The sequence below is a fragment of the Hypanus sabinus genome, chromosome 6 (genome assembly GCF_030144855.1).
Source record: "Hypanus sabinus isolate sHypSab1 chromosome 6, sHypSab1.hap1, whole genome shotgun sequence".
In the NCBI taxonomy this organism is placed as follows: Eukaryota; Metazoa; Chordata; class Chondrichthyes; order Myliobatiformes; family Dasyatidae; genus Hypanus; species Hypanus sabinus.
Window position 1 is genome coordinate 154,253,118 of NC_082711.1, and position 21,010 is coordinate 154,274,127.

The 21,010-nt window shown below is 41.4% G+C and overlaps 1 protein-coding gene across 3 annotated transcripts in view; it reads right to left on the reverse strand.

The window, feature by feature from the left end:
* LOC132395978 (protein-tyrosine sulfotransferase 1-like) overlaps positions 1-21,010 on the reverse strand; it is a 128,497-nt gene that overhangs the window by 24,000 nt on the left and 83,487 nt on the right. For all 3 annotated transcript variants that reach the window (XM_059973235.1, XM_059973229.1, XM_059973230.1), the window contains exon 5: positions 672-818. In XM_059973235.1, the coding sequence (XP_059829218.1) occupies positions 672-818 (147 nt within the window). The remainder of the gene's footprint in view (positions 1-671; positions 819-21,010) is intronic.

Genomic DNA, 21,010 nt, shown 5'->3' on the forward strand with positions numbered 1-21,010 from the left:
ACTTACCCCTGCCATCATCTCACTTACCCCTGCCACCATCTCACTTACCCCTGCCATCATCTCACTTACCCCTGCCACCATCTCACTTACCCCTGCCATCATCTCACTTACCCCTGCCACCATCTCACTTACCCCTGCCACCATCTCACTTACCCCTGCCATCATCTCACTTACCCCCGCCTTCCCTCAAGGCTGCCACCACAGACTCACAGCCTCAATCTTTGAGCCCAAGTGAGGTTTGAACCTACACCTCCCAACTGAAAATCGCGGAGTACTTCCATCCTTGCCTCGAATTCAAAGAGTAAACTTGCTAACTGCGTTCCAGATCGGTTGACTATATTTTTAAAATTAACTTCCACATTCGCCATATGGCACGATTACGATGCCACCCTTTTCAGGTCACCCTGAGCGGGGCGACGAGGACCGCGATTGACAGAAGATGCATCCAATGATAGGGCAGCGTCGCCCAGGACAAGCAACTGGGTGAGCTGAGCCAAGAAAGGGTTCGCCGGCGCCGACCTGCTTTTCTTTTTTATCAATGGTGCCGGGTCTATCCTGGAAGATTGCAAATTATAGGAGTGGGATGCACTCACTGGGAAATTCCTCCTTGGAAGAATGAATGCAGACAGCAGAAGCATCAACGGGTCCGACAATGCAACCGCCGTCCTTACCTTTTGCATAATCAATGTATTTGCGGGTCGGGTGGGAGCTGGCTTCCTAACGTCGTCTTCTGGCTCGGAACCCGACATTGTATCATCTGATTGCTGGTTTCCCTTGGGTCCTGAAATAACCACCATCACTCTCGCCTTGTGCAATGTCTATAAAAAAAAAGCTACAGTTGCAAAACGAAAGGGACAAGTTACTTCTTAATGGCTGCAGATCATTTCGATGGCCATCACCCTCTGCATCTGCATTGACGGTGGTGCCAGATTCCAAATGTATTAGCGATTTTGTTTCTGCTCAATCAGCAAGCGGTAGCATTCCTACAATAAGGTGGGCTAACCCGCTGGATTTGCACCGCGCAGCTGCAACCTCCCAGTTCCTTCAGATTTCATTTGCTGTTCGGGGCAGAATCTTAAAGCTACAGTGTATCGTGGAAAGGAACATTGCAATGTCATTTATAGCATGAATCGGTTTAAATTATTCCCCATTCCTCTGCAATTGGATATTAAATATCCTAAATCAATTTGATTATTTTTGGAGAGAGTGGCAAGAGAAATGGAACTAGCCCGTAAATAAAAACTAAAACATCCTAATACAATTTCCTCTTTTTTTTTGCTAGACTTTGTTTTCAGGTCCATTCTGTTAAAAGTTTGTCTTCTGGGTAACTTCGAGTATTTTTTTTTTTTTTTGCAGGCCAGAATTCCTCTACTTTTCTAATATCAGCAGCACAGCGAAGCCCAGGCAGTACATTACAGATCCTCACCATTTAACCGTGGGGAAATAAAGCAGCAATTTCTTGTGTCATCTGTCATTCCTTTCAAAATCGCTTTCTTTCAATGTCTTCTGCTACGTAATCCTTGCATCTATGGGACTTCACAACATCCTCTAAATGTGAACACTCCCGCTTCTTCAGCCCTCTACATAAAATCCCTTGGATCATTCTGGTAGGTCTTCACTGAGAAACCATCACATCTTTCCTGAAGTTTGGTGCCCAGAAATGAACATAATCCTCAGGCTGCTGTCAAGCCAATAGTTGATGAAGGTTTATCATGACTTCCAAGGCTCTTATGCTCTTTGCCTGGAGTAAACCATTTTCATAGCTTGTTTTTATCCACTTTCTCAATCTGCTTGCTGGTTTCTATGATTTATCCTCATAGGGTCAAAGAGATTCTGTGGCACTTTAAATGTTTTCCCATATCCTGCCCAAAGTTTTTCCTCAAATAGTTTTGAAAATAAAAGATCTATTCAGTTATTTCATTATGGTTTCTGGGAGTGCACACATAAATTGTTTATGACATTCCCTACACTGCAACACACTAAATTTGAAGAATATTTCACTGGCAATTAAACAATTCATACTCTTTGGAACTCCTTAGCCAGAACTTCTTGCCTCCCTTTTATAGTCTAAAAACTATTAATTTGTCCATATTTTCAATTATTTAAATTGAATTATGGTATTGCATTTCCAATTGCAGTGTTGTACACTACAGGTACTTTATTATTTTGAGTCACTGTTGGAGCTCAGTATTATTAAGACTTGAATTCTGCCTATATTCCAGCTTCAGTACCTATCACCTCCTGAAACTAACATTCACACAGACACATTATCAAGTATTAAGTTGTATCAAGGAACTACTATTTGTTAATGAAGTCCAAATGTTTTTGACTTATTTTAAAAGCCAGAATGAGGTTTTGGTTGTTACTAGCAGATGGGAACAATTTAGGTACTTTTCTATAAATCTCTTCCATTGCTTGTAAAAGATCAGAAAAAATAATACTCTTGCCAATCAATGGAGAAACTGTTTTCAGATTCAGATTTAGCTGTTTCATATTGAAAGGTAATACATGAAATATTGAAAGCAAGGTTTCTAATATTATAAGTTTTAAAAATACATAATTCACAATAGCATTCCCACATGGCTGATGTGACAAATGCATTGTTTCTGTGCTGCAACATCCTATGATGCCATGAATACCTTTCAGTCCTCCCAGAGGAATCATCACATCCTAGGTTCTTTTCAAGTGGGAATCTTTCTTCCCACAACCTCGCCCTCTGATTATCCACCATCTGATATGGTGTCACTCCCCTTGGCCCTCACTATAACAAAACGTCTTCAGAAAGAAATATAAGTTAATAAATAAGTGTATTTTTCAGAGTGTAAATATCACTTACAGACCTCTGTTCAAGCAGATATAATAAATTATATTTCAAAATACAATTAGATAGTTGCTTCTCAAGAAGTAAAATAAGGAGAACAGTAGAAGGCTTGATCTGAAATTCCAGTTATTACCCCTCAAGCATCAGGCTCTTGAACCAGAGGGGATAACTTCACTCACCCTAACACAAAGCTAATTCCATAACCTATGGATTCACTTTTAAGGACTCTGCAACTCATGTTCTTGATATTTATTGATTATTTATTATTATTATTATTATTTTGTATTTGCACAGTTTGTTGTCTGTTGCACAATTGTCACTTGTCCGACTTTGTGGTGCATGGTTTTTCACTGACTATTGTTTTTTTTCTTTACTGTGAATGCCTGCAAGAAAATGAATCTTATGGTAGAATATGGTGGCATATATGAGGAAATCTGCAGATGCTGGAAATTCAAACAACACACACAAAATGCTGGTGGAACACAGCAGGCCAGGCAGCGTCTATAGGAGAAGCACTGTCGATGTTTTGGGCTGAGACCCTTCGTCAGGACTAACTAAAAGGAAAGATAGTAAGAGATTTGAAAGTAGTGGGGGGAGGGGGAAATGTGAAATGATAGAAGACCGGAGGGGGTGGGATGAAGCCAAGAGCTGTAAAGGTGATTGGTGAAAGTGATACAGAGCTGGAGAAGGGAAAGGATCATGGGACAGGAGGCCTCGGGAGAAAGAAAGGAGGAGGGAGCTCTGTATCACTTTCGCCAATCACCTTTCCAGCTCTTAGCTTCATCCCACCCCCTCCAGTCTTCTCCTATCATTTCGCATTTCCCCCTCCCCCCACTACTTTCAAATCTCTTACTATCTTTTTTTCAGTTAGTCCTGATGAAGGGTCTCAGCCCAAAACGTCGACAGTGCTTCTCCTTATAGATGCTGCCTGGCCTGCTGTGTTCCACCAGCCATTTTATGTGTATTGGTGGCATATATGTACTTTAGTAATAAATTTACTTTGAACTTTCAACAGATCAAAGAGAGGGCTATAATAATGTAGTCACAATCTTTTCCTGAGAGCTGTTCTTTGCTGGGCACGCATAATTGGTCGGTTTGAGTGGTGATAAAATGAAAAAAAGACTATATTTGCCAACAGGTCAATTTCTGTCCTTAAATATTTGGCAAATTTATAGAAGAGGAGTCAGTATCTTAGGAAAGAGAATACTTCATGCAATGAGCTGTCAAGGAGTTAAGGGAGAGAAGATGGATGATTGTGAAATCGCAAGGCTAATCTCCTTAACCAGATGGATTTGGGAAGGACATGGGCAAATATAGAGAAGTGAGGAAGATTTAATTTTGAGGCTTGACAAAAGGATGGAAAGGAAGAGAGCAAGGTTATTAGATGGTATCCATTTGCTATCTAAAGTATCCATCAGCTTTTTGTTATTGGTAGTAAGTTGAAGGAGATGATGGGTAGGGCATTGATAAAGATTTACTGGTTACCATTCCAGAATGGCCCTAAAACAGTGAGAAGTTTTGAACAGGTCAGGATCCATTTCATGTGATTAAGCCAGATCTGACCATAAATGACCAGTTGTTCAACATTATTGTTTGGGGCTAAGTAATCAATGAGGTGGGTGTACTTGACTTAGTGGCCAGGGTGGAGAGTTGTACTAGAGTTAATGACCAGGATGGAGGTTTTGTGAGCAGATCAGGGTCTGCTGAAATATTGTGGGAAATAGAGAACCAAAGATTACACAACTACAGTTAGGTTAAAATGAATTGAAAGATAATTTTTTTCAAGGGCTAAATAAGGAAGTGAAACTGCGAGGACATGGAAATGAAGAGCAACATTGGGAAGGCAAAGAGATGTCGGGTAGTGATGTTGTGTGAGATGCAAATTCAAGACAGTAGCATTGAATATGGATTGGGGTCTTTATATTTTGGGAGAAATTAAGGAATGCTTTGAGGGCAGCTCACAATAAAGGGACTGAAGATTTTAAATGGAAGCATGGTGAAGTAAGATGAGAAGCACAAAGGAGGAAGAAATGAGAGAAGAGGTACAGTTTATAAGGCTATTTTATGATAGGAACCATTTGGTCAATGTGACTCAGTGTGCAAATATGGTAGAAGGTGTGGCTAGGCTGGAAACTTCATTCACAAGGAAAGCATCACCATCAGGTTTTTCAAAAGACCAGGACCACGCATCACACAGAGGGTGTTGCAATTGTGGAACAAGCTGCCAGTGGATGTGGTAGATGCAATTGCTACACTTCTGAGAAGTTTGGACAGGGAAAGATGGTAGAGGGAGGCCTGGAGAGATATGGTCCAGGTGCAAGTAGATGGGACTTGGCAGTGGGTCAGGTTGCCATGACTAGATGGACAAAAGAGCCTGTTTCTGTGTTGTAATACTCGAGACTTACTTTTTGCACCTTAAGGGACATTATTTGTGAGCAGTCATCTTGAATAACCTTAGTTTAGCACAATTTTTGCACTAGACAATATGAGTAGCATCCAGAAGCTTGTGTAAAGGTTTCCAAGTTTATTAAGTATAATATTCTGTATTGAACAATGTATGATTGTTGATAAGTCAGGAACTCTGAGGACACAAATGACATTTTCCTTAGCCCTCAATCCTGAGTGCATCTTTATCCACTTGTGTAACTTTAACTCTCATTCCTCAACCCAAGGCCACCCACTGTCCAGATATTGTCTTTAACAGAGTCCAGTTCTTGTTATTAGTTCCAGTGGTCAAAAAGGCCAGTGTCAGTTGAAAAGCCTGGGAGAACACTTCACTGTAGTTTGGCCTTTACTCAAAGGTTCAAGATACAAAACACATTTATTATCCAAGAAAGTATAAATTATACTCCTTGAAATTTGTCTGCTTATAGGTAGCCACAAAGCAAGAAACTTGAGTAACCCATTTTGTAAAAAAGGCCCAAAGAAAATTGTGGAAAGGAAGAGAGAGGAAATAAAAACATAAAGCAACCCAACAGCATCCCAAACCAGACTGAGTCTCAGATCCGTTCCCAGAGTAGGCCCGAGCCTCGGTCCCCAGGTCATCACACCAAAGCCCTCTGTGCACAAAGAAACACACAGCAGCTGGATCAGTGCACAGCCTTGGTGCAGCAGCAAAAGAAACAAGCATTTTCAGGAGAGCGAGCAAATTCAGGCCAGCACTCAGCTCTGTACTCGACACCTGGGCTTCCACTCTAACTGTGCCAGTGTTAAAACTGTCCAAGCACCAGGCTGTGTGCCGTTCCAGGGCCAGATAAAGGTATGCTTGGGCTGCTCAGCCTGAAGCAGTTCGCAATCTCACCAAATCAGCTTGGCACATGGAGCGATCCAAACTCGCACCCGGATTAGGGTGGACGAGCATCGAAACTCTTCCGCAGCGACTCCTCTCCAGCTCTGTCTGCTTCCCCAGCTCGAACACATTGTGTCTCGCAATCCCCCAGCATGGCTCGTCCCCTAAACCAGCCTGCCTCCTCACTGTCTGCGGCAATAACTCACCAAAATTTGCTTCAGAAAAGATGGTAGAAGTAATGTTTTTAGTCGAATCTCTTGCCTTATGACTTACCAGCAAGCAGTTGCTCCTCTTCAGTAGCACCATCTTAAACAGGAAACCCATCAGTTTCCTCACATTGATCGTGCAAATCATTCCAACCAATCTACAGACTTTGAATCTTGTGAGCATACCCTCTTGACCCTGCTAGCTTAATGACCACATCATATTGGTCTGACTCATCTTAGTTCACCACCTTCTTAAATAATAAATAGACAGTGTGGCAACAACAATATCTCTATCAAATGACTGTCAACGCTAATGGAAACAGCAGGGTGTGTATCCTTCTCGGATGAGTTTCACAATTACTTAACCCTTAACTTACTTAAGCACTGACATGATAATAATTTTATAAAATTTGTAATAAAATAATAAGAAAAATGTACTCACCACGGTGGAGGTGCAGAGCAATTTTAGTCAAACTGAACACACACAAAATACTGGTGGAACACAGCAGGCCAGGCAGCATCTATAGGGACGCAGACTGGGAGACCGTTTCACTGAACACCTATGCTCGGTCCGCCAGAAAAAGCAGTAACTCCCAGTGGCCACACATTTTATTTCCACGTCCTATTCCCATTCTGATATGTCTATCCATGCCTTCCTCTATTGTCAAAATGAATCCAAACTCAGGTTGGAGGAACAACACCTTATATACCGGCTGGGTAGCCGGTTGGAACCTGATGGCATGAACATTGACTTCTCTAACTTCCGTTAATGGCCCCCCTCCCCTTCTTACCCCATCCCTGACATATTCAGTTGTTTGCCTGTTCTCCATCTCCCTCTGGTGCTCTCCCCCCCCTTTCTGTCTCCTGAGGCCTCCCATCCCAAGATCCTTTCCCTTCTCCAGCTCTGTATCACTTTCGCCAATCACCTTTCCAGCTCTTAGCTTCATCCCACGCCCTCCGGTCTTCTCCTATCATTTCGCATTTCCCCCTCCCTCCACTACTTTCAAATCTCTTACTATCTTTCCTTTCAGTTAGTCCTGACAAAGGGTCTTGGCCTGAAACGTCGACAGCGCTTCTCCCTATAGATGCTGCCTGGCCTGCTGCGTTCCACCAGCATTTTGTGTGTGTGTTATTTGAATTTCCAGCATCTGCAGATTTCCTCGTGTTTAGTCAAACTGAGATGGTAAAGAGTTAATTTTGTCCTGCTGACATGTAAGAAATTAACTGTTAAACTACGCCACTGGTTTCCTTGTCTCACTTGCAGGAGGTGGTAATAGAATTATACTTTGCTCTCAATCATCTAATCGTGCACATTGTTCCGGGTTTCTGAACTTTACTTCTGTTTGAGGTGATCAAGTGGACTTTGTCTTGGACCATCACTGTTGCTGGGCATGTGACTGTGGGGGGTAGCTAAAGAATTGTTTTCTGCATACAAGAGAAAGATGGTATAAAAACTCTGTATCTCTGTGATTCGGCAGAGAGACCTCCGAGGCTGACTCTGTGAGAGTACAGGAGGAGGGTTCTTTCTCGTAGCTTGCTACTGATAAAGGTGGAAAAGAATCAACTGTGGTACTTGTTTCATTAGATCGGGATGATCACCGTCGTCAATTTGGCGAGCCAGCCAGAAGGCCAAACGAGTGATCCCCGTGAGACGGCGTCAGAGATCAGCTGTGCGATGACAACCTGAGATGGATGGGCCCACAAGTTAGGATTCACCTTGATCTCTCTCACTAGCCAGTTGCACAGAGAATCCATTTGTCCCACGGACGACTCTCTAACGGACTCCTGCAGAACCTAATTAAGGATCACCCGAGTGCCACAGTTAGAGCAGGGTTCGAGTCCTCTACTAAACAAAAAGAGTCGGGTTTGAGTCTCAGTTTGAGGCCACATCTTGAGTATCTACACCCTGCCTTAGACCGGTTGTTGAGAGGGGAAATCCCCCACGCAAAGGTCAGGAACCTGAAGTGGGTGAGAGTAAAAAGAGTGGCCGATTAGTGTTTGAGAGCCGAATATATAAAATCGTACGGAACGATGAGTCAGACCTTAAATAAATCGGGAAATAACACACCGTTATTTAAATTATGTAAAGGTTCAAGATTCAAGATTCAAAAACTTTATTGTCATTCTAACCGTACATCAGCTCTACAGGGCAGAATGAGACAGTGTTTCCCAGGAGCAGTGCAGTCATAACATAACAAATCCAACACCAAGTAATAAACATAACAATAAATAGTAAAACACAACAGCCACATGTCAGTTAAAAACAAGTTATAAGTGTCCAGTGCAAGTTAAAAGTGTCCAAATGCAGAGTCAGGTAGAGCAGCTATTTAGCAGTCTGACCGCCTGTGGGAGGAAGCTGTTTAGTAGCCTTGTGGTTGTAGTTTTGACGCTCCTGTAATGTTTACCTGATGGCAGAAGAACAAACAGTTCGTGGAGAGGGTGTGAGGGGTCTTTAATGATATACTGTGTCTTCTGGAGGCATCGACTCTGAAAGAGGTCTTGGACAGAAGGTAGGGAGGCCCCAATAACCTTCTCTGCTGCCCTAACCACCCTCTGCAAGGCTTTTTTGTCGGCAGCACTGCAGCTGGAGTACCAGGTTGTGTTGCAAAAGGTCAGCACACTCTCAACCATGCCTCTGTAGAATATAGTTAAGATGTTAATGGGGAGTGATGCTTGTTTAAACTTCCTCAGAAAGTGCAATCTCTGCCGGGCCCGTTTCACAATCCCAGTGGTGTTCCTGGACCAGGTGAGATTGTCCGAGATCTGCACCCCAAGGAACCTGATGTTTTCCACTCTCTCCACTGTGGAGCCACTGATGCTGAGGGGTGTGTGCTCAGGCTGAGACCATCTGAAATCGTCGGTCATCTCCTTGGTTTTGGTGACATTAAGCATCAAGTTGTTGTCACTGCACCAGCTCTCTAGGTGTTTGACCTCCTCCCTGCACATTGTTTCATCATTTTTGCTGATGAGCCCCACCACTGTGGTATCATCAGCAAATTTAATGATCAGGTTCACCTTGAATCTGGCTGCACAGTCATGTGTTAGCAGTGTAAACAGCAATGGGCTAAGCACACAGCCTTGTGGGGATCCAGTGCTCAGTGTGATGGAGTCAGAGATGTTCCTGCCAACACGATGATGATCCAGAAAAAGAAAACAACTATCGTAGGTTATCAACATGCTTAAATAAGAAATCGGGTAATGATATTTGGCCTCTGGGGGGAGCTTGGGATGTTGATAAATGCCTTAAAGCCAAAGAGGCAATTTGGAAATGCAACACTGGGCAGAAATGGAAGGTCTTAATGTCTATTGGAGAAAAACGGCTGAAGAATTAACCAATAAATCTAAACAAACTAGCTGGGAGCACAGTGCGCGTCGGTGAGGTATTAGTGTATGTGATACTGAAGGGAATCTTAAGTCTTGGGAGACATTGACGGGTCAATGTGAGGATTATGATAATCAAGAGCAGAATTATAGGCAAGGTAGTAAAGACAAAACTAATAAGAAAGAAAAGGATGAAAGGAAGGTTAAAGCCGGCAAAAATAAAACTGAGGTACCTCTTGACCTGTCTGGACTGCCCATGCTATTTGATGATAACGAGACCAAGCAGGAGGAGGACTGGAGAGTTCAACCCATGGCCCCCTGTCTCCACCCAGCCTGCATTCTGGCCAGGGGTAAAGATGCAAACATTTACATGGATTCCCACTATGCTTTTGCTAGCTCACAACTTTGGACAAATGTAGGCTCAAAGGGGGTTCCTGGCCTCCTCTGGTGGACCAAATCAGAGAATGCTACCTATGTAAAGAACCTCCTCCAGGCTATCCTCCTCCCCAAAAAAACTGGCAAATATAAAATGCTCAGCTCACCTACACGATAATTCTGCAGTGACTAAAGGAAATAATCAGGCGGACTTAGCAGCCAAGCAAGCTGCGCAAGAGGCAACTGTTTTATTTATAACTGAAGAGAAATTTGCCTTTGCAACAACTAAGTCACCCAAAGTGCTGGGCACTCCAGACATGGTCACAGGGGGACGCCCCTGATTCAGAAAAAGAAATCTGGAAGGCACACAAATGTGTGCATTCGGTGTCCACAAGCCTTTGGCATACCCCAGCTGGCCAAGTCTGTATTCCTAATACATTACTGCCTATGTTGCTTGATGCCTGCATGCAGACACCCACCTTGGCAAGGAGGGAATGAGTAATATTTTACTCTGCACGTGGTGGCACCCAAGATTGGAAGAGGCCGCCAAAGCGAAAATATAATCCTGTTTGGTCTGCCAGAAGACTAATGCAGGTAAGGGGATAAGAAGACCCCAAGGAAAACTCCCTAGCCTGGTGGGCCGTTTGAATGCATTCAGCTTGATTTTATTGAGTTACCGCGGGTGCACTGTTATAAATATCGCCTTGTTGTAGTAGATGCTTTTAGAAGGTGGATAGAAGCCTTCCCAACTACCAATAATAAAGCCTCAACAGTGGTAAAATTACTACTGACGGAGATCATACCGAAGTTCGGAGTATCTCAGGAGATTAGTTCAGACAATGGCCCACACTTTGTGGGGAAGATTAACAAGGAGCTGTGTGAGGCCTTGCACATTGAACAGCAATTCCATTGTTGCTATCACCCCAAAGCAGCAGGTATTGTGGAAAGGGCAAACGGCACGCTGAGAAACAAGCTAACAAAATTGACCTCAGAAACAGGGCTGAATTGGTTAAAGGTGCTTCCCTTGCCCCTATATCACGTGAGAAATCCCCACACTCTGCCACAGGGGTAACCATGGCAGAGGTCGTCTATGGCCGACCAGGAAGAACACCCTGGGATGCCAATATAACACCCCCGACTCAGGGGGATCTCCACATCATGGGGGAGGAATTGCAGAAATATTTTCGCCAGTTCACATTCTCTTTAAAGTTTCTCCAATCTCAGGCGCAGAACACCTTTAAGGAACCCAGGGAGCAAGAGGCGGACCAACCGGACCTAAGGATTGGAGACCTAGTGCTAATTCATGACTGGCAACGATCCAAGCTTGGACCTAGGTGGGACGGTCCTCTTCAGGCCCTGTTGCAAACGCCCACAGCCATTAAGGTACAAGGCCAGGAATGTTGGATACACCTCAGCGACTGCAAGAGACGGCTCCCAGCACAAGATTAATCATTTACAGACTTATCTCTTGGCTTTATGTTGAATTTAATGCTTTGGAAGATAACCTGTTTTATCAGCACATAAGTGATTGTATGGTAACTGTACTGCATGCTATCCTTTGGCACAGTCTGTAGAAGCACTGTTTGTAGCTAACCCGTCAGGGCTATTCTGGAAGGAGCATGACCTAATAGTGAAGGATGGCTCGGGGCAGAACGTAGAGGGAGAGGGGGAAAATTTCGAAGAGGGACATGGGGACAATGTATTGAGAATCTAAATGATACGACTGTAGATAATTGTGCCAGTGGTAAACAGAACTCTGGGTGCCTGGGAACCCACGAGTGGCATGGGGTAAGGGACAGGGGAGAGTGGATAACTAGCCCACGCTGCAAGAGCACAAGGGAGTACCCCTTCTGTTTCATGGGGAAAGGATGGGGGGGGGGTGTCACAGCCCAGCTACCCCGAAGAATACCTTGCTTGGAGAAGCATTGTTTGGACCACCGATGTAAGATAACTAAGGGAAAATTCTCTTGCGAATGTATCCAAGAGCAATGCATGCCCTTTCAAAGGGAATTCAGTATGCATAAGGATATTGTAATGTGACTCATGCGTCAGCTGGCTCAGATACTTTTGAATACTCCTCCCTATACCCCAAGAACCATTTGTGGTATGATAATGTGGTTAACTAATAATAACACTTGCTATCGAGCCAAGAAGGGATACGTATTCTTGTTCAACGGCACCTATACTACGGCTACCACAAACCTACCTCCACTCTTCGCGATCAGGACAATCAGACCCCTTTCTGTTCCCTGACCCCGGAAGGCCCACATTTGACAGTGACTGACAGCCCGATCTGTGAGGAAGGAATTCTGTGCAGATTGGAAAGATCCTGTTACTCTGGGCTCCTCTTTGGGCCATGCGTTTCTGAGTACTCTCTCTCTAGGGGGTTCGGCAAGAACCATAGCCGCAAAAAACCGTAACTACCTCATTTGTAGGCTGAGGGCACTGGGAAACAGCACTATGAAAGGATTGGAGGCTATCAACCAGGAGGTGGTGGAACTACAACTCTATGCCCAGCAAGCTCGATATGCGGTGGGTTACCAGTTAGCACAACAGGGAGGAGTATGTGCGATTGTGGGAGACAAGTGTGTTACCCATGTTAGGGATGAGTCCTGTAACTTATCTCATGCTATCCATGAAATCCAGGGGCGACTAGACCCACTGGAGGGGATGGGTAGTTAGACTGGTTACTAGGAGGACCTTGGACATTTTATTTGCTACACGGAGCAATAATACTGATAGTAATTATCATAGCATTTTGCATATTGCTGACTTGTTTTAACACCTATTGTAAGGTCTTATGAACCAGCTCTCTGATCCATTCTCAGCACTAGGTCATCATGGAATGACAAAAGGAGGGAATGAGATGGTAAAGAGTTAATTTTGTCCTGCTGATTGTAAGAAATTAGCCGTTAAACTATGCCACTAGTTTCCTTGTCTCACTTGCAGAAGGTGGTAATAGAATTATATTTTGCTCTTAGTCATCTAATCGCGCACATTGTTCCAGGTTTCTGAACTTTACTTCTGTTTGAGGTGATCAAGTGGTCTTTGACTTGGACCATCACTGTTGCTGGGCATGTGACTGTGGGGGGTAGCTAAAGAATTGTTTTCTGCATACGTGAGAAAGATGGTTTAAAAACTCTGTATCTCTGTGCTTCAGCAGAGAGACCTCCGAGGCTGACTCTGTGAGAGTACAGGAGGAGGGTTCTCTCTCGTAGCTTGCTACTGATAAGGGTGGAAAAGAATCAACTGTGGTACTTGTTTCATTACATTGGGTTGATCACCGTTGTTAGACTCACTGGCAGAGTGCACAGTAGGCTGTGCTGATTGGGAAGGAAGTTACTGATGAGATTAGGTCAAGCAGTATACTGGATGGGAAGATCGTAAAGAGAGTAGGATGAGCCATTTTGGAGTTATTATCCCTAGTGAGGCAGTGATGCCTAACTTGATAGGCCAAGGAGCTTGATGGACAGAAGATGGAGGCTAATTTAAAGGGGAGTAAAGCTTCAGAAAATAGCAGGAAGTGAACAGCTAGAAAAAAGTCGAGAGACCATTTCCCAAGAAGTGTAAACAGATGGGCAGGAGAGGAAAAGAGAAATAAAAATAAAACTTGAAATGACAGATTTGATTCAATGGATCAATGAAAACCAAATGCAAATAGATGCAAATTATGAATTATTTAGAAACTATTTGTATATTTATATTCTGGAGTTGAATGGGGAGTAAAGTAAATTTGAAGGAGCCCATTGCTAAGTGTGGAGGACTTGTGGTGCGATGTTATCAAAATGCAAACCTCCAGTGAGTGAATTCAAAAACAAATAAAACTCATATGTAATATACATTGGATACATATGCAGAACTTTAGCAGATCTCAGATGTATAATCTTTATCTTAATAAACTCATCAAAAAGGCTGGATCCCTCCTTGGCTACAACCCGTACTCTTTTGAGTTAGTGGAGGAGAGGAGGTCACTAAACAAACTGTTATCCATTATGGACCATCAGGCACGTCCTCTCCATGACCCACTGAATAAGCAGCAGAGAACCCTTTCGAACAGACTCATTCAGCTCCACTGTCACAAGGATCGTTACAGAAAATCTTTCCTACCAAATGCAATAAGCATATACAACAGTTCATCTCTGTGCAACAGGAGATCACACATCATAGTACAATAGTCTCGGTTTTATTATTCCCTACAATATTATTGCACATTGGTAAATCATTACTATGTATATTATTATTCTGTACTTTATTATTAGCTAATATTATGATTATATTCATTATTATTTTTACTGTGCCCATAGTCTGTTTTTTTTAATCAATTATGCTGTTGTTTGCACTATTGTAATTATGTGGTTTTGTGCAGGTCTTGTAGCTTTAGTTTTTGGTCTTGTTTTTGTCTGGTGGATTTGGAGCTCCTTTCCAGGGAACGAGCTAAACAGTAGCATGATATTAATACGCAGCAGCCTCTCCAGAATCTGGACTGGGGATTGCCAAACATTACGTGGATTTTCTGGTGTAGTCTGTTTTGTCATATGCTCTTGTGATATCATTCTGGAGGAACGTTGTCTCATTTTTTAACTGCATTGCATTTGTGGTTTCTAAATGACAATAAACTGAATCTGAAATCTTAAATCTGATTATTACTAAGTGTGTTTTTAAATGTTGCTGCTATAAAGAAATAATTTCCTACTCAAGATCAATAAAGTACTTATTATTATTATTATTGTTATTATTATCTATTGGCTTATCTTTCATGTGTCTACAATGATCAACCTTGCTTATTATTATAAGATGATCAGTTCCCAATTCATTTTGACTTTTTCAATTTAAGTGGCTTTAAAGTTAGCAGTTATTACTGTAACATATATTGTGAGTCGATAGTGTGCAATCTATCTCTTTCTCAATGATTCAGTTATTTTGTGTATAAAACTTACTTTCTGTTATAAATCTCCAACACATTGCAGATATTCCACCATACATGGGTTTTGTTAGACCATTGATTTAGGCTCTTAAGTCATCCCAAATGACTCGTAAGCAACAAATATCAGTGAGGTGCAAAAATATTTTTAATGTTATGGTTTTTTAATACTTTTAAGCCTCAGTGTATTAAAGCCCTGAGTAGAACAAAATGTGAAGAACATTTGAAGTTTTATAGAGCAGTGTTTTACTTTTAATCTGACATTGGAATGATTATACATAAGTGGCTTTTAAAAAGGCAGAGACAAAGTTGCCAAAACATTTCTTGCCAGGATATTGAAACAAGGCTCCTAATTTCTAGGCTCATTGCTGTACTGAAATCTTCTGTTCTGCTGCAAGCCAGGATTTCAGCATTGCAAAAGTGTACTGGTGTAAAGTTAGAGTTATTCTCATACAGTGGCAGAAAGAAAGCTTGATCTTGCAAGACCAGATTTTGGGTCTTCAAACCATAATCAATGGTTACCTTTCTATGTCATTCAATACATTTATATGTTCCAATACATTTCAAGAAACATTTTCGCTATTGTCTCAGCCCCTGAATATCACAGTGCTAGTGATTGGATTTCAATTCCAACCACTGTCTCTTAGGAGTTTGTATGTTCTCCTTATGGCCGTGTGGTTTTCCACCAGGTGCTCCAGTTTCCTCCCACATTCCAAAAAAGACATACAGGCAGTAAGTTGTGAGCACGTTATAATGGCATCAGAAGCATAGTGATACTTGCGGGCTGCCCCCAGTGCATCCTCAAACACTGTTGGTCGTTGACTCAAATGATGCATTTCACTGTATGTGACAAATGAGCTAATCTTATCTTAATTTGTTTTGCTTCATTATACCTGATCACAGAGTATTAAATTAACTGTTAATTCAATTTGGCATTACCTGGTGACAGTGTGCTCTGTGATTTCCCTCTTGGCTTGCCTTTTGTAGAAATATATGGGATACGCTTTCTAAGCATTTTCCTTGAGAAAAAATGATTTGGGCATGATCTGTTGATATTTCCAACATCTGCTTCAATGATGGTCACAATTTCTACATTCTCAGCTGACTTAATAAATAGTCCTGTTGACAGTGGTATTAACTATAATGGACATCTGGACATCTGAAATGCATTGCATCTAACATTTTTTTGACTCATTCTCTGTGGAAATGAGAAATGCAGTAACAACAGCAATAGCAATACATTGCAATTACGTTTCATCTTTAACAGGGTGTGAATCAACAAACTCTGACACTAGATACTGGCACAGTTGACCAAGATCTTGATCAAAGAGATAGATTTTAATTAGTTTTTTTAAAAGAGGGAAGTAAATTAACAGACTAAAGACAGTCAGCAGGGAGTTCCTGCAATTAAGGCTAGGACAGCTGAAGGCACAACTTCCAAAAGAACCACACTGAATCAGGGATGGTCAAGAGGCCTGCACTAGAAGGCCGATAGCTTATCAGTTTCTCTGCATAAGACAAATTACAGAGATAGGCAGTGTTATGTTTGGTAACTTCACAACATTAAACTAATTCAAAGGAAGATATGGTGTCCAAAATATAAAATGTGATTCTAACTTTGAGTTTACTTTAAATGAAGTGCGCACACGTCATGTGGTAGCATGGTGACATATACAATTAAAGTATTCTTACATATAACCAGTAATTTAAAAAATGAACAAGGATGCTTAATCAACACACACACATATATATATATATATACACACACACACAAGATGACTCAGATATTACTGAAATATTAAATAAACAACACTCTGCTTAGCTATAAACTCCACCTCAATAGAAAATGCTTCTCAACTATATACACAGTGTACACAGTATACTAAATAATGCAACAACTATATTCCAACATCAGCAACATAGTAAATTTTAATTTGTCCCATTCAGGCTGAAAGATTTCATCGCTGTGGAGGCTTTCTTGCTTTTGTGGGATAACACCTTTGCTGACAAATTCACTCTACTTGGCTGATAAGACTTGTGATTGTGAAAACAATCTCAGGTTTTGGGGCCTCCTCCGTGGTGGTTGTAGGAGTTGACTCTGGGACTGTAGGAAGTAGTTCTGACAGCTCTGGACACGTTTCTTTTTCTGGATCTACTTTGATCCCTTTCTTTTTCTTTCTCACTTTCCTTCTCTCTTTCACAACTTTCTCATTCTCATTCTTCCTCCCCTTCTCTTCCTTCCTTTTTCTTCTAATTTGTGCACTTTGATGTTGGAAAGGTCCATTTAGTCCACTGGAGTCTCCTCTTATTAATCCTTCTATTGCTCCCTTTACGATCTGATATCTCTTCTTGGTTTCCACATTCAGAACAGATCCTCTGTTTTCAAATCTCCATTAACTTCTTTTTTCTTCGCCTTCCATTCACACAGCTGGGCTTTGGTCTTTGCATATTACTTTTACAAGCAGCTTTTTGTCACCCACTTGAAGTTTATGCAATAACCATAGTGCACACAAAGTAGATTCTGGCTCTTTATACTCACAAAAGCAAACTGCTGCAACTTTTCTGAAACTCCTTCAAGTCAAGTTTATTGGGTTTTAATGTATATAACCATATAACGTATATAGAAACAAGACAACATTTCTTCGAATCAAGGCGTAAAACACAATGGTGCACATAACACACATATCGCATAAAAACTTATGAAGGCAAGGATAACTTTGAACTCTCTCCCAGCTTAAAGCCAAGCCACATTACGCAAGTAACTGCCTGATTAACGTATCAGCAGCTTGTTCAGATATGCTACCTACAAAACTGTTATAATTTGACCGCTGCTTTCATTACTTTCATGCAATCTCTGAGCAGCATGGTCCTTCCTTGGTCCAATATACTTTCCAACCAGAAGCACAGAGACTGACATCAACACCTGCTTGCCCTCTATTGGGGAACAGTTCATGATGTACAGTATGGAGACAGTTGATGCACCATCCAGTACCTTAATTTGCTTTCATATGGCTTCATTGCAGGAGATGTGGCATGCAAATGGTGGATGGATCTCCAATCAAGTTGTAATTGTCTCAGCCTATCATGCCCCACAATGCTGGTCCTTCTGCTTTCACCACATACAAGCTCAATATGCCTTGTTGGTTGTTGTATTTTACTGTTAAGGATCTCATTCCTACAGGTGTTATCTTTTCTCCAGTATAAGTTCTTAGTTGGATATCTGCAGGCTTCAGCTAGTATGTTTGAAATGGCTCTCAAACTCATTTAGTGGAATGACTGAAACAGCTGAACCAGTGTTTAATTCCATTTTAATCTATTTGCCATTCACTTCTGGTACAAGCCATATTGTTTGTATATTGTTAACTTTCATACTTTAAATCTTAAGGCTACACAGTCCTGTGTCATTCTCACCATTATCAGATTTTCCATCAACAGCAGGCAGATTAGTGCTCTTTTTGAAACTGCAGCTATTTTGCTTTTTCTCTTCCCTGTGCAGTTCATTTATGTTTGTCTGTCTGACATGCTCTTTGTATGAGTTCCACTTTGTTGCATTTTCTGCAAGTCATGTGTTTAAATCTGCATCGATCTGGTATATGTGAGCCCCTGCCACAGTGTTAACACAATTTGTTTGGCCAGGCTGGTTTCTGTTTAGATGCTGCAATTTTGCTCGTGCTCACTTTCATTCCTGACTGCAACTCAGTTGCATCTGTCTACAGTTTCCATTGATACAGTGATTTCGACTGCTCTTTTAGATGTGAGTTGTGCTTCAGATTGGAGCCATTTTTGAATGTTTTCTTTTAAGATTCCACAAACTAAACGATCTCAGTGTATCATTAAGCCCATTACAATACTGTCAAGGGTCAATCTCTTCAATTCAGCCACGTACACTGAAATGGACTCCCCTTCTTTTTTGATTCCTCTTATGAAACTTAAAACATTCTGCAATCAACAATGGCTTTGGTTCTAAATGTTCCAGCATTACTTTTACAATACCAACAAAGCTCATTTCTGCAGGACCGGTTGGAGCAGTTAAACTTCAAAGCAAACTGTATGCTTTTAAACCCAATGCACTTTGCAAAATGGCACTCGTTTCTCATTGGCTATTTTACTTGCTTCAAAATACTGCTCCAGTATGTTCAGTGTACATGAGCCAATTACCTGAAGTATAAACAAACTCGTCAATTTTTCTGACACAGCCAGCCATTTATGCTCTTTTTTTATGATTGCTATCACCCAGTACTCACTCTTTAAAGACCCATGAATTCTTCCATTTGCAGCCTTTTATTGTTTTAACTCAATCGTGTCTTCTCTTCCGTAGAACATGTGCTTCTCTGTTTCACTGTTCCTCGCTGCATTTAACAGGTTGGTAGTCGTCTTGGATTTGTTTTAAAAATACCTTGTCACCAATATTATGTTTTGTAACTTAAAGACATTAAAGTTATTCAAAGGAAGACATGGGAGCCCAAAATGTAAGCCTTAAGTGAAGAACACGTATCACATGGTAGTGTGATGATGTATACAATTTACTATGCATTTATACATACAACCTATAAATAAGTATTCAAACAAAAAAGAATGTTTAATCAAACTATATACAAGGTTACTAAAATATTATTGAAATATTAAATACTCAACAGGCAGCATTGAGGCTATTAAAAATAATGGAGATTTAAAATTGAATTACTGCTTAACCAAGAGCCAGTGGAGGTTAATGACTTTATGAGTGACAGGTTAGCAGGATGTTGTGAATTAGGCCATTGATAGATTTTGAATAATCTCATTTATGTAAGGTAAAGGGGGAAGGGGTTCAAACAGGTATTTATTAGAATAGTCAAGTCTACAGGTAATAAAGGCATGAGATAATGGTTTCAGAAATTGGTGTCAAGGAGTTCAAAATAGGCCATCATTTTGATGATGTGGATCTGTAGCCCAAAGCTTAGTTAAAGGTCATATATCATACCTAGGTTAAGAAGAATATCATTCATTTTCACACAGAAGCAATGAAAACCAATCTTAGAAGGATGGAAAATAAGAAGTATGGCTTCTGTTCTACACAGCTGAAAATCAGTGCAGAGGCGTTGCAGGTGGATAGTGTGGTTAATTTTGACAAGTTAAGAATAAGAAGTGCTGTGAGCTGAACAGTCATATTATATATCATTAGTGTCTTTCAGCACAGCTGTTCTTGTTAGTACCACAGGAACAGAAACCAACATGTAGGCATTACATTCTAGAAATATAATGTTATGTCAAAGATGTATTTTACTATGAGAAATGGTAACATATTCAAGGGGAGTAAATTGTACTGTATAAGATACTACAGATGAAGGTGATTTTAAAATAGGGCAAAAGGTATGAACGTGGCGGTCAAGAGGAATTTTGGAGTGGGATATAGATCTGAACATGTAGGCTTTAATATCACTTAAAAAGGGGAGCTGGAAGGGTAATATTGCTACAAGGATCATGCGCATTAGCTCCTGTTCTTACCTTACTGTTAGGCAGAAACACTGGTGAAAGCACGGCTTTCCTGACATTCTGTCTTATGGTTATCTCACTCTGAATCATCAGGAACGTTTCAGAAAAGAGGGAAGAGTTAATGTTCTCGGCTGGGTAAATTCTTGACCACAGCACAATGGAACAGAGATAGTCCGAATATTTGTGGTACAAGTCAACCAGGACTTCTTGACATGGTGTTGCCAAGTCACACTGCAGGTCGTACTGCTGTCCAACAGCTTCAGGAGCCAATTTTCAATTCTGCCTCTGTTGCTGTCTGTGAGAAGTTTACATGTTCTCCCTCAGACTACATTTGTCTCCTCAAACATTCCAGAGTCATGTTGGTTGGTAGTGGATTGGCTACTGTGAACAGCTCCAGGGTAAGTGGGTGATAGGAGACTTGGGGGAGGGAGCTGTGCGGTTGGTTAATAGACATGGATGGAAGAATAGGTCATTGCAAAATTACTGGGGAGATGAGATGGTTCTGAGAACTGACATAGGTTTGCTGGGACAAATTAACTCCTTCCATGAGGTAAGGGAATATGAGAAACAAGACAGAGCTTCCACTTTCCTGAGTTATACACACA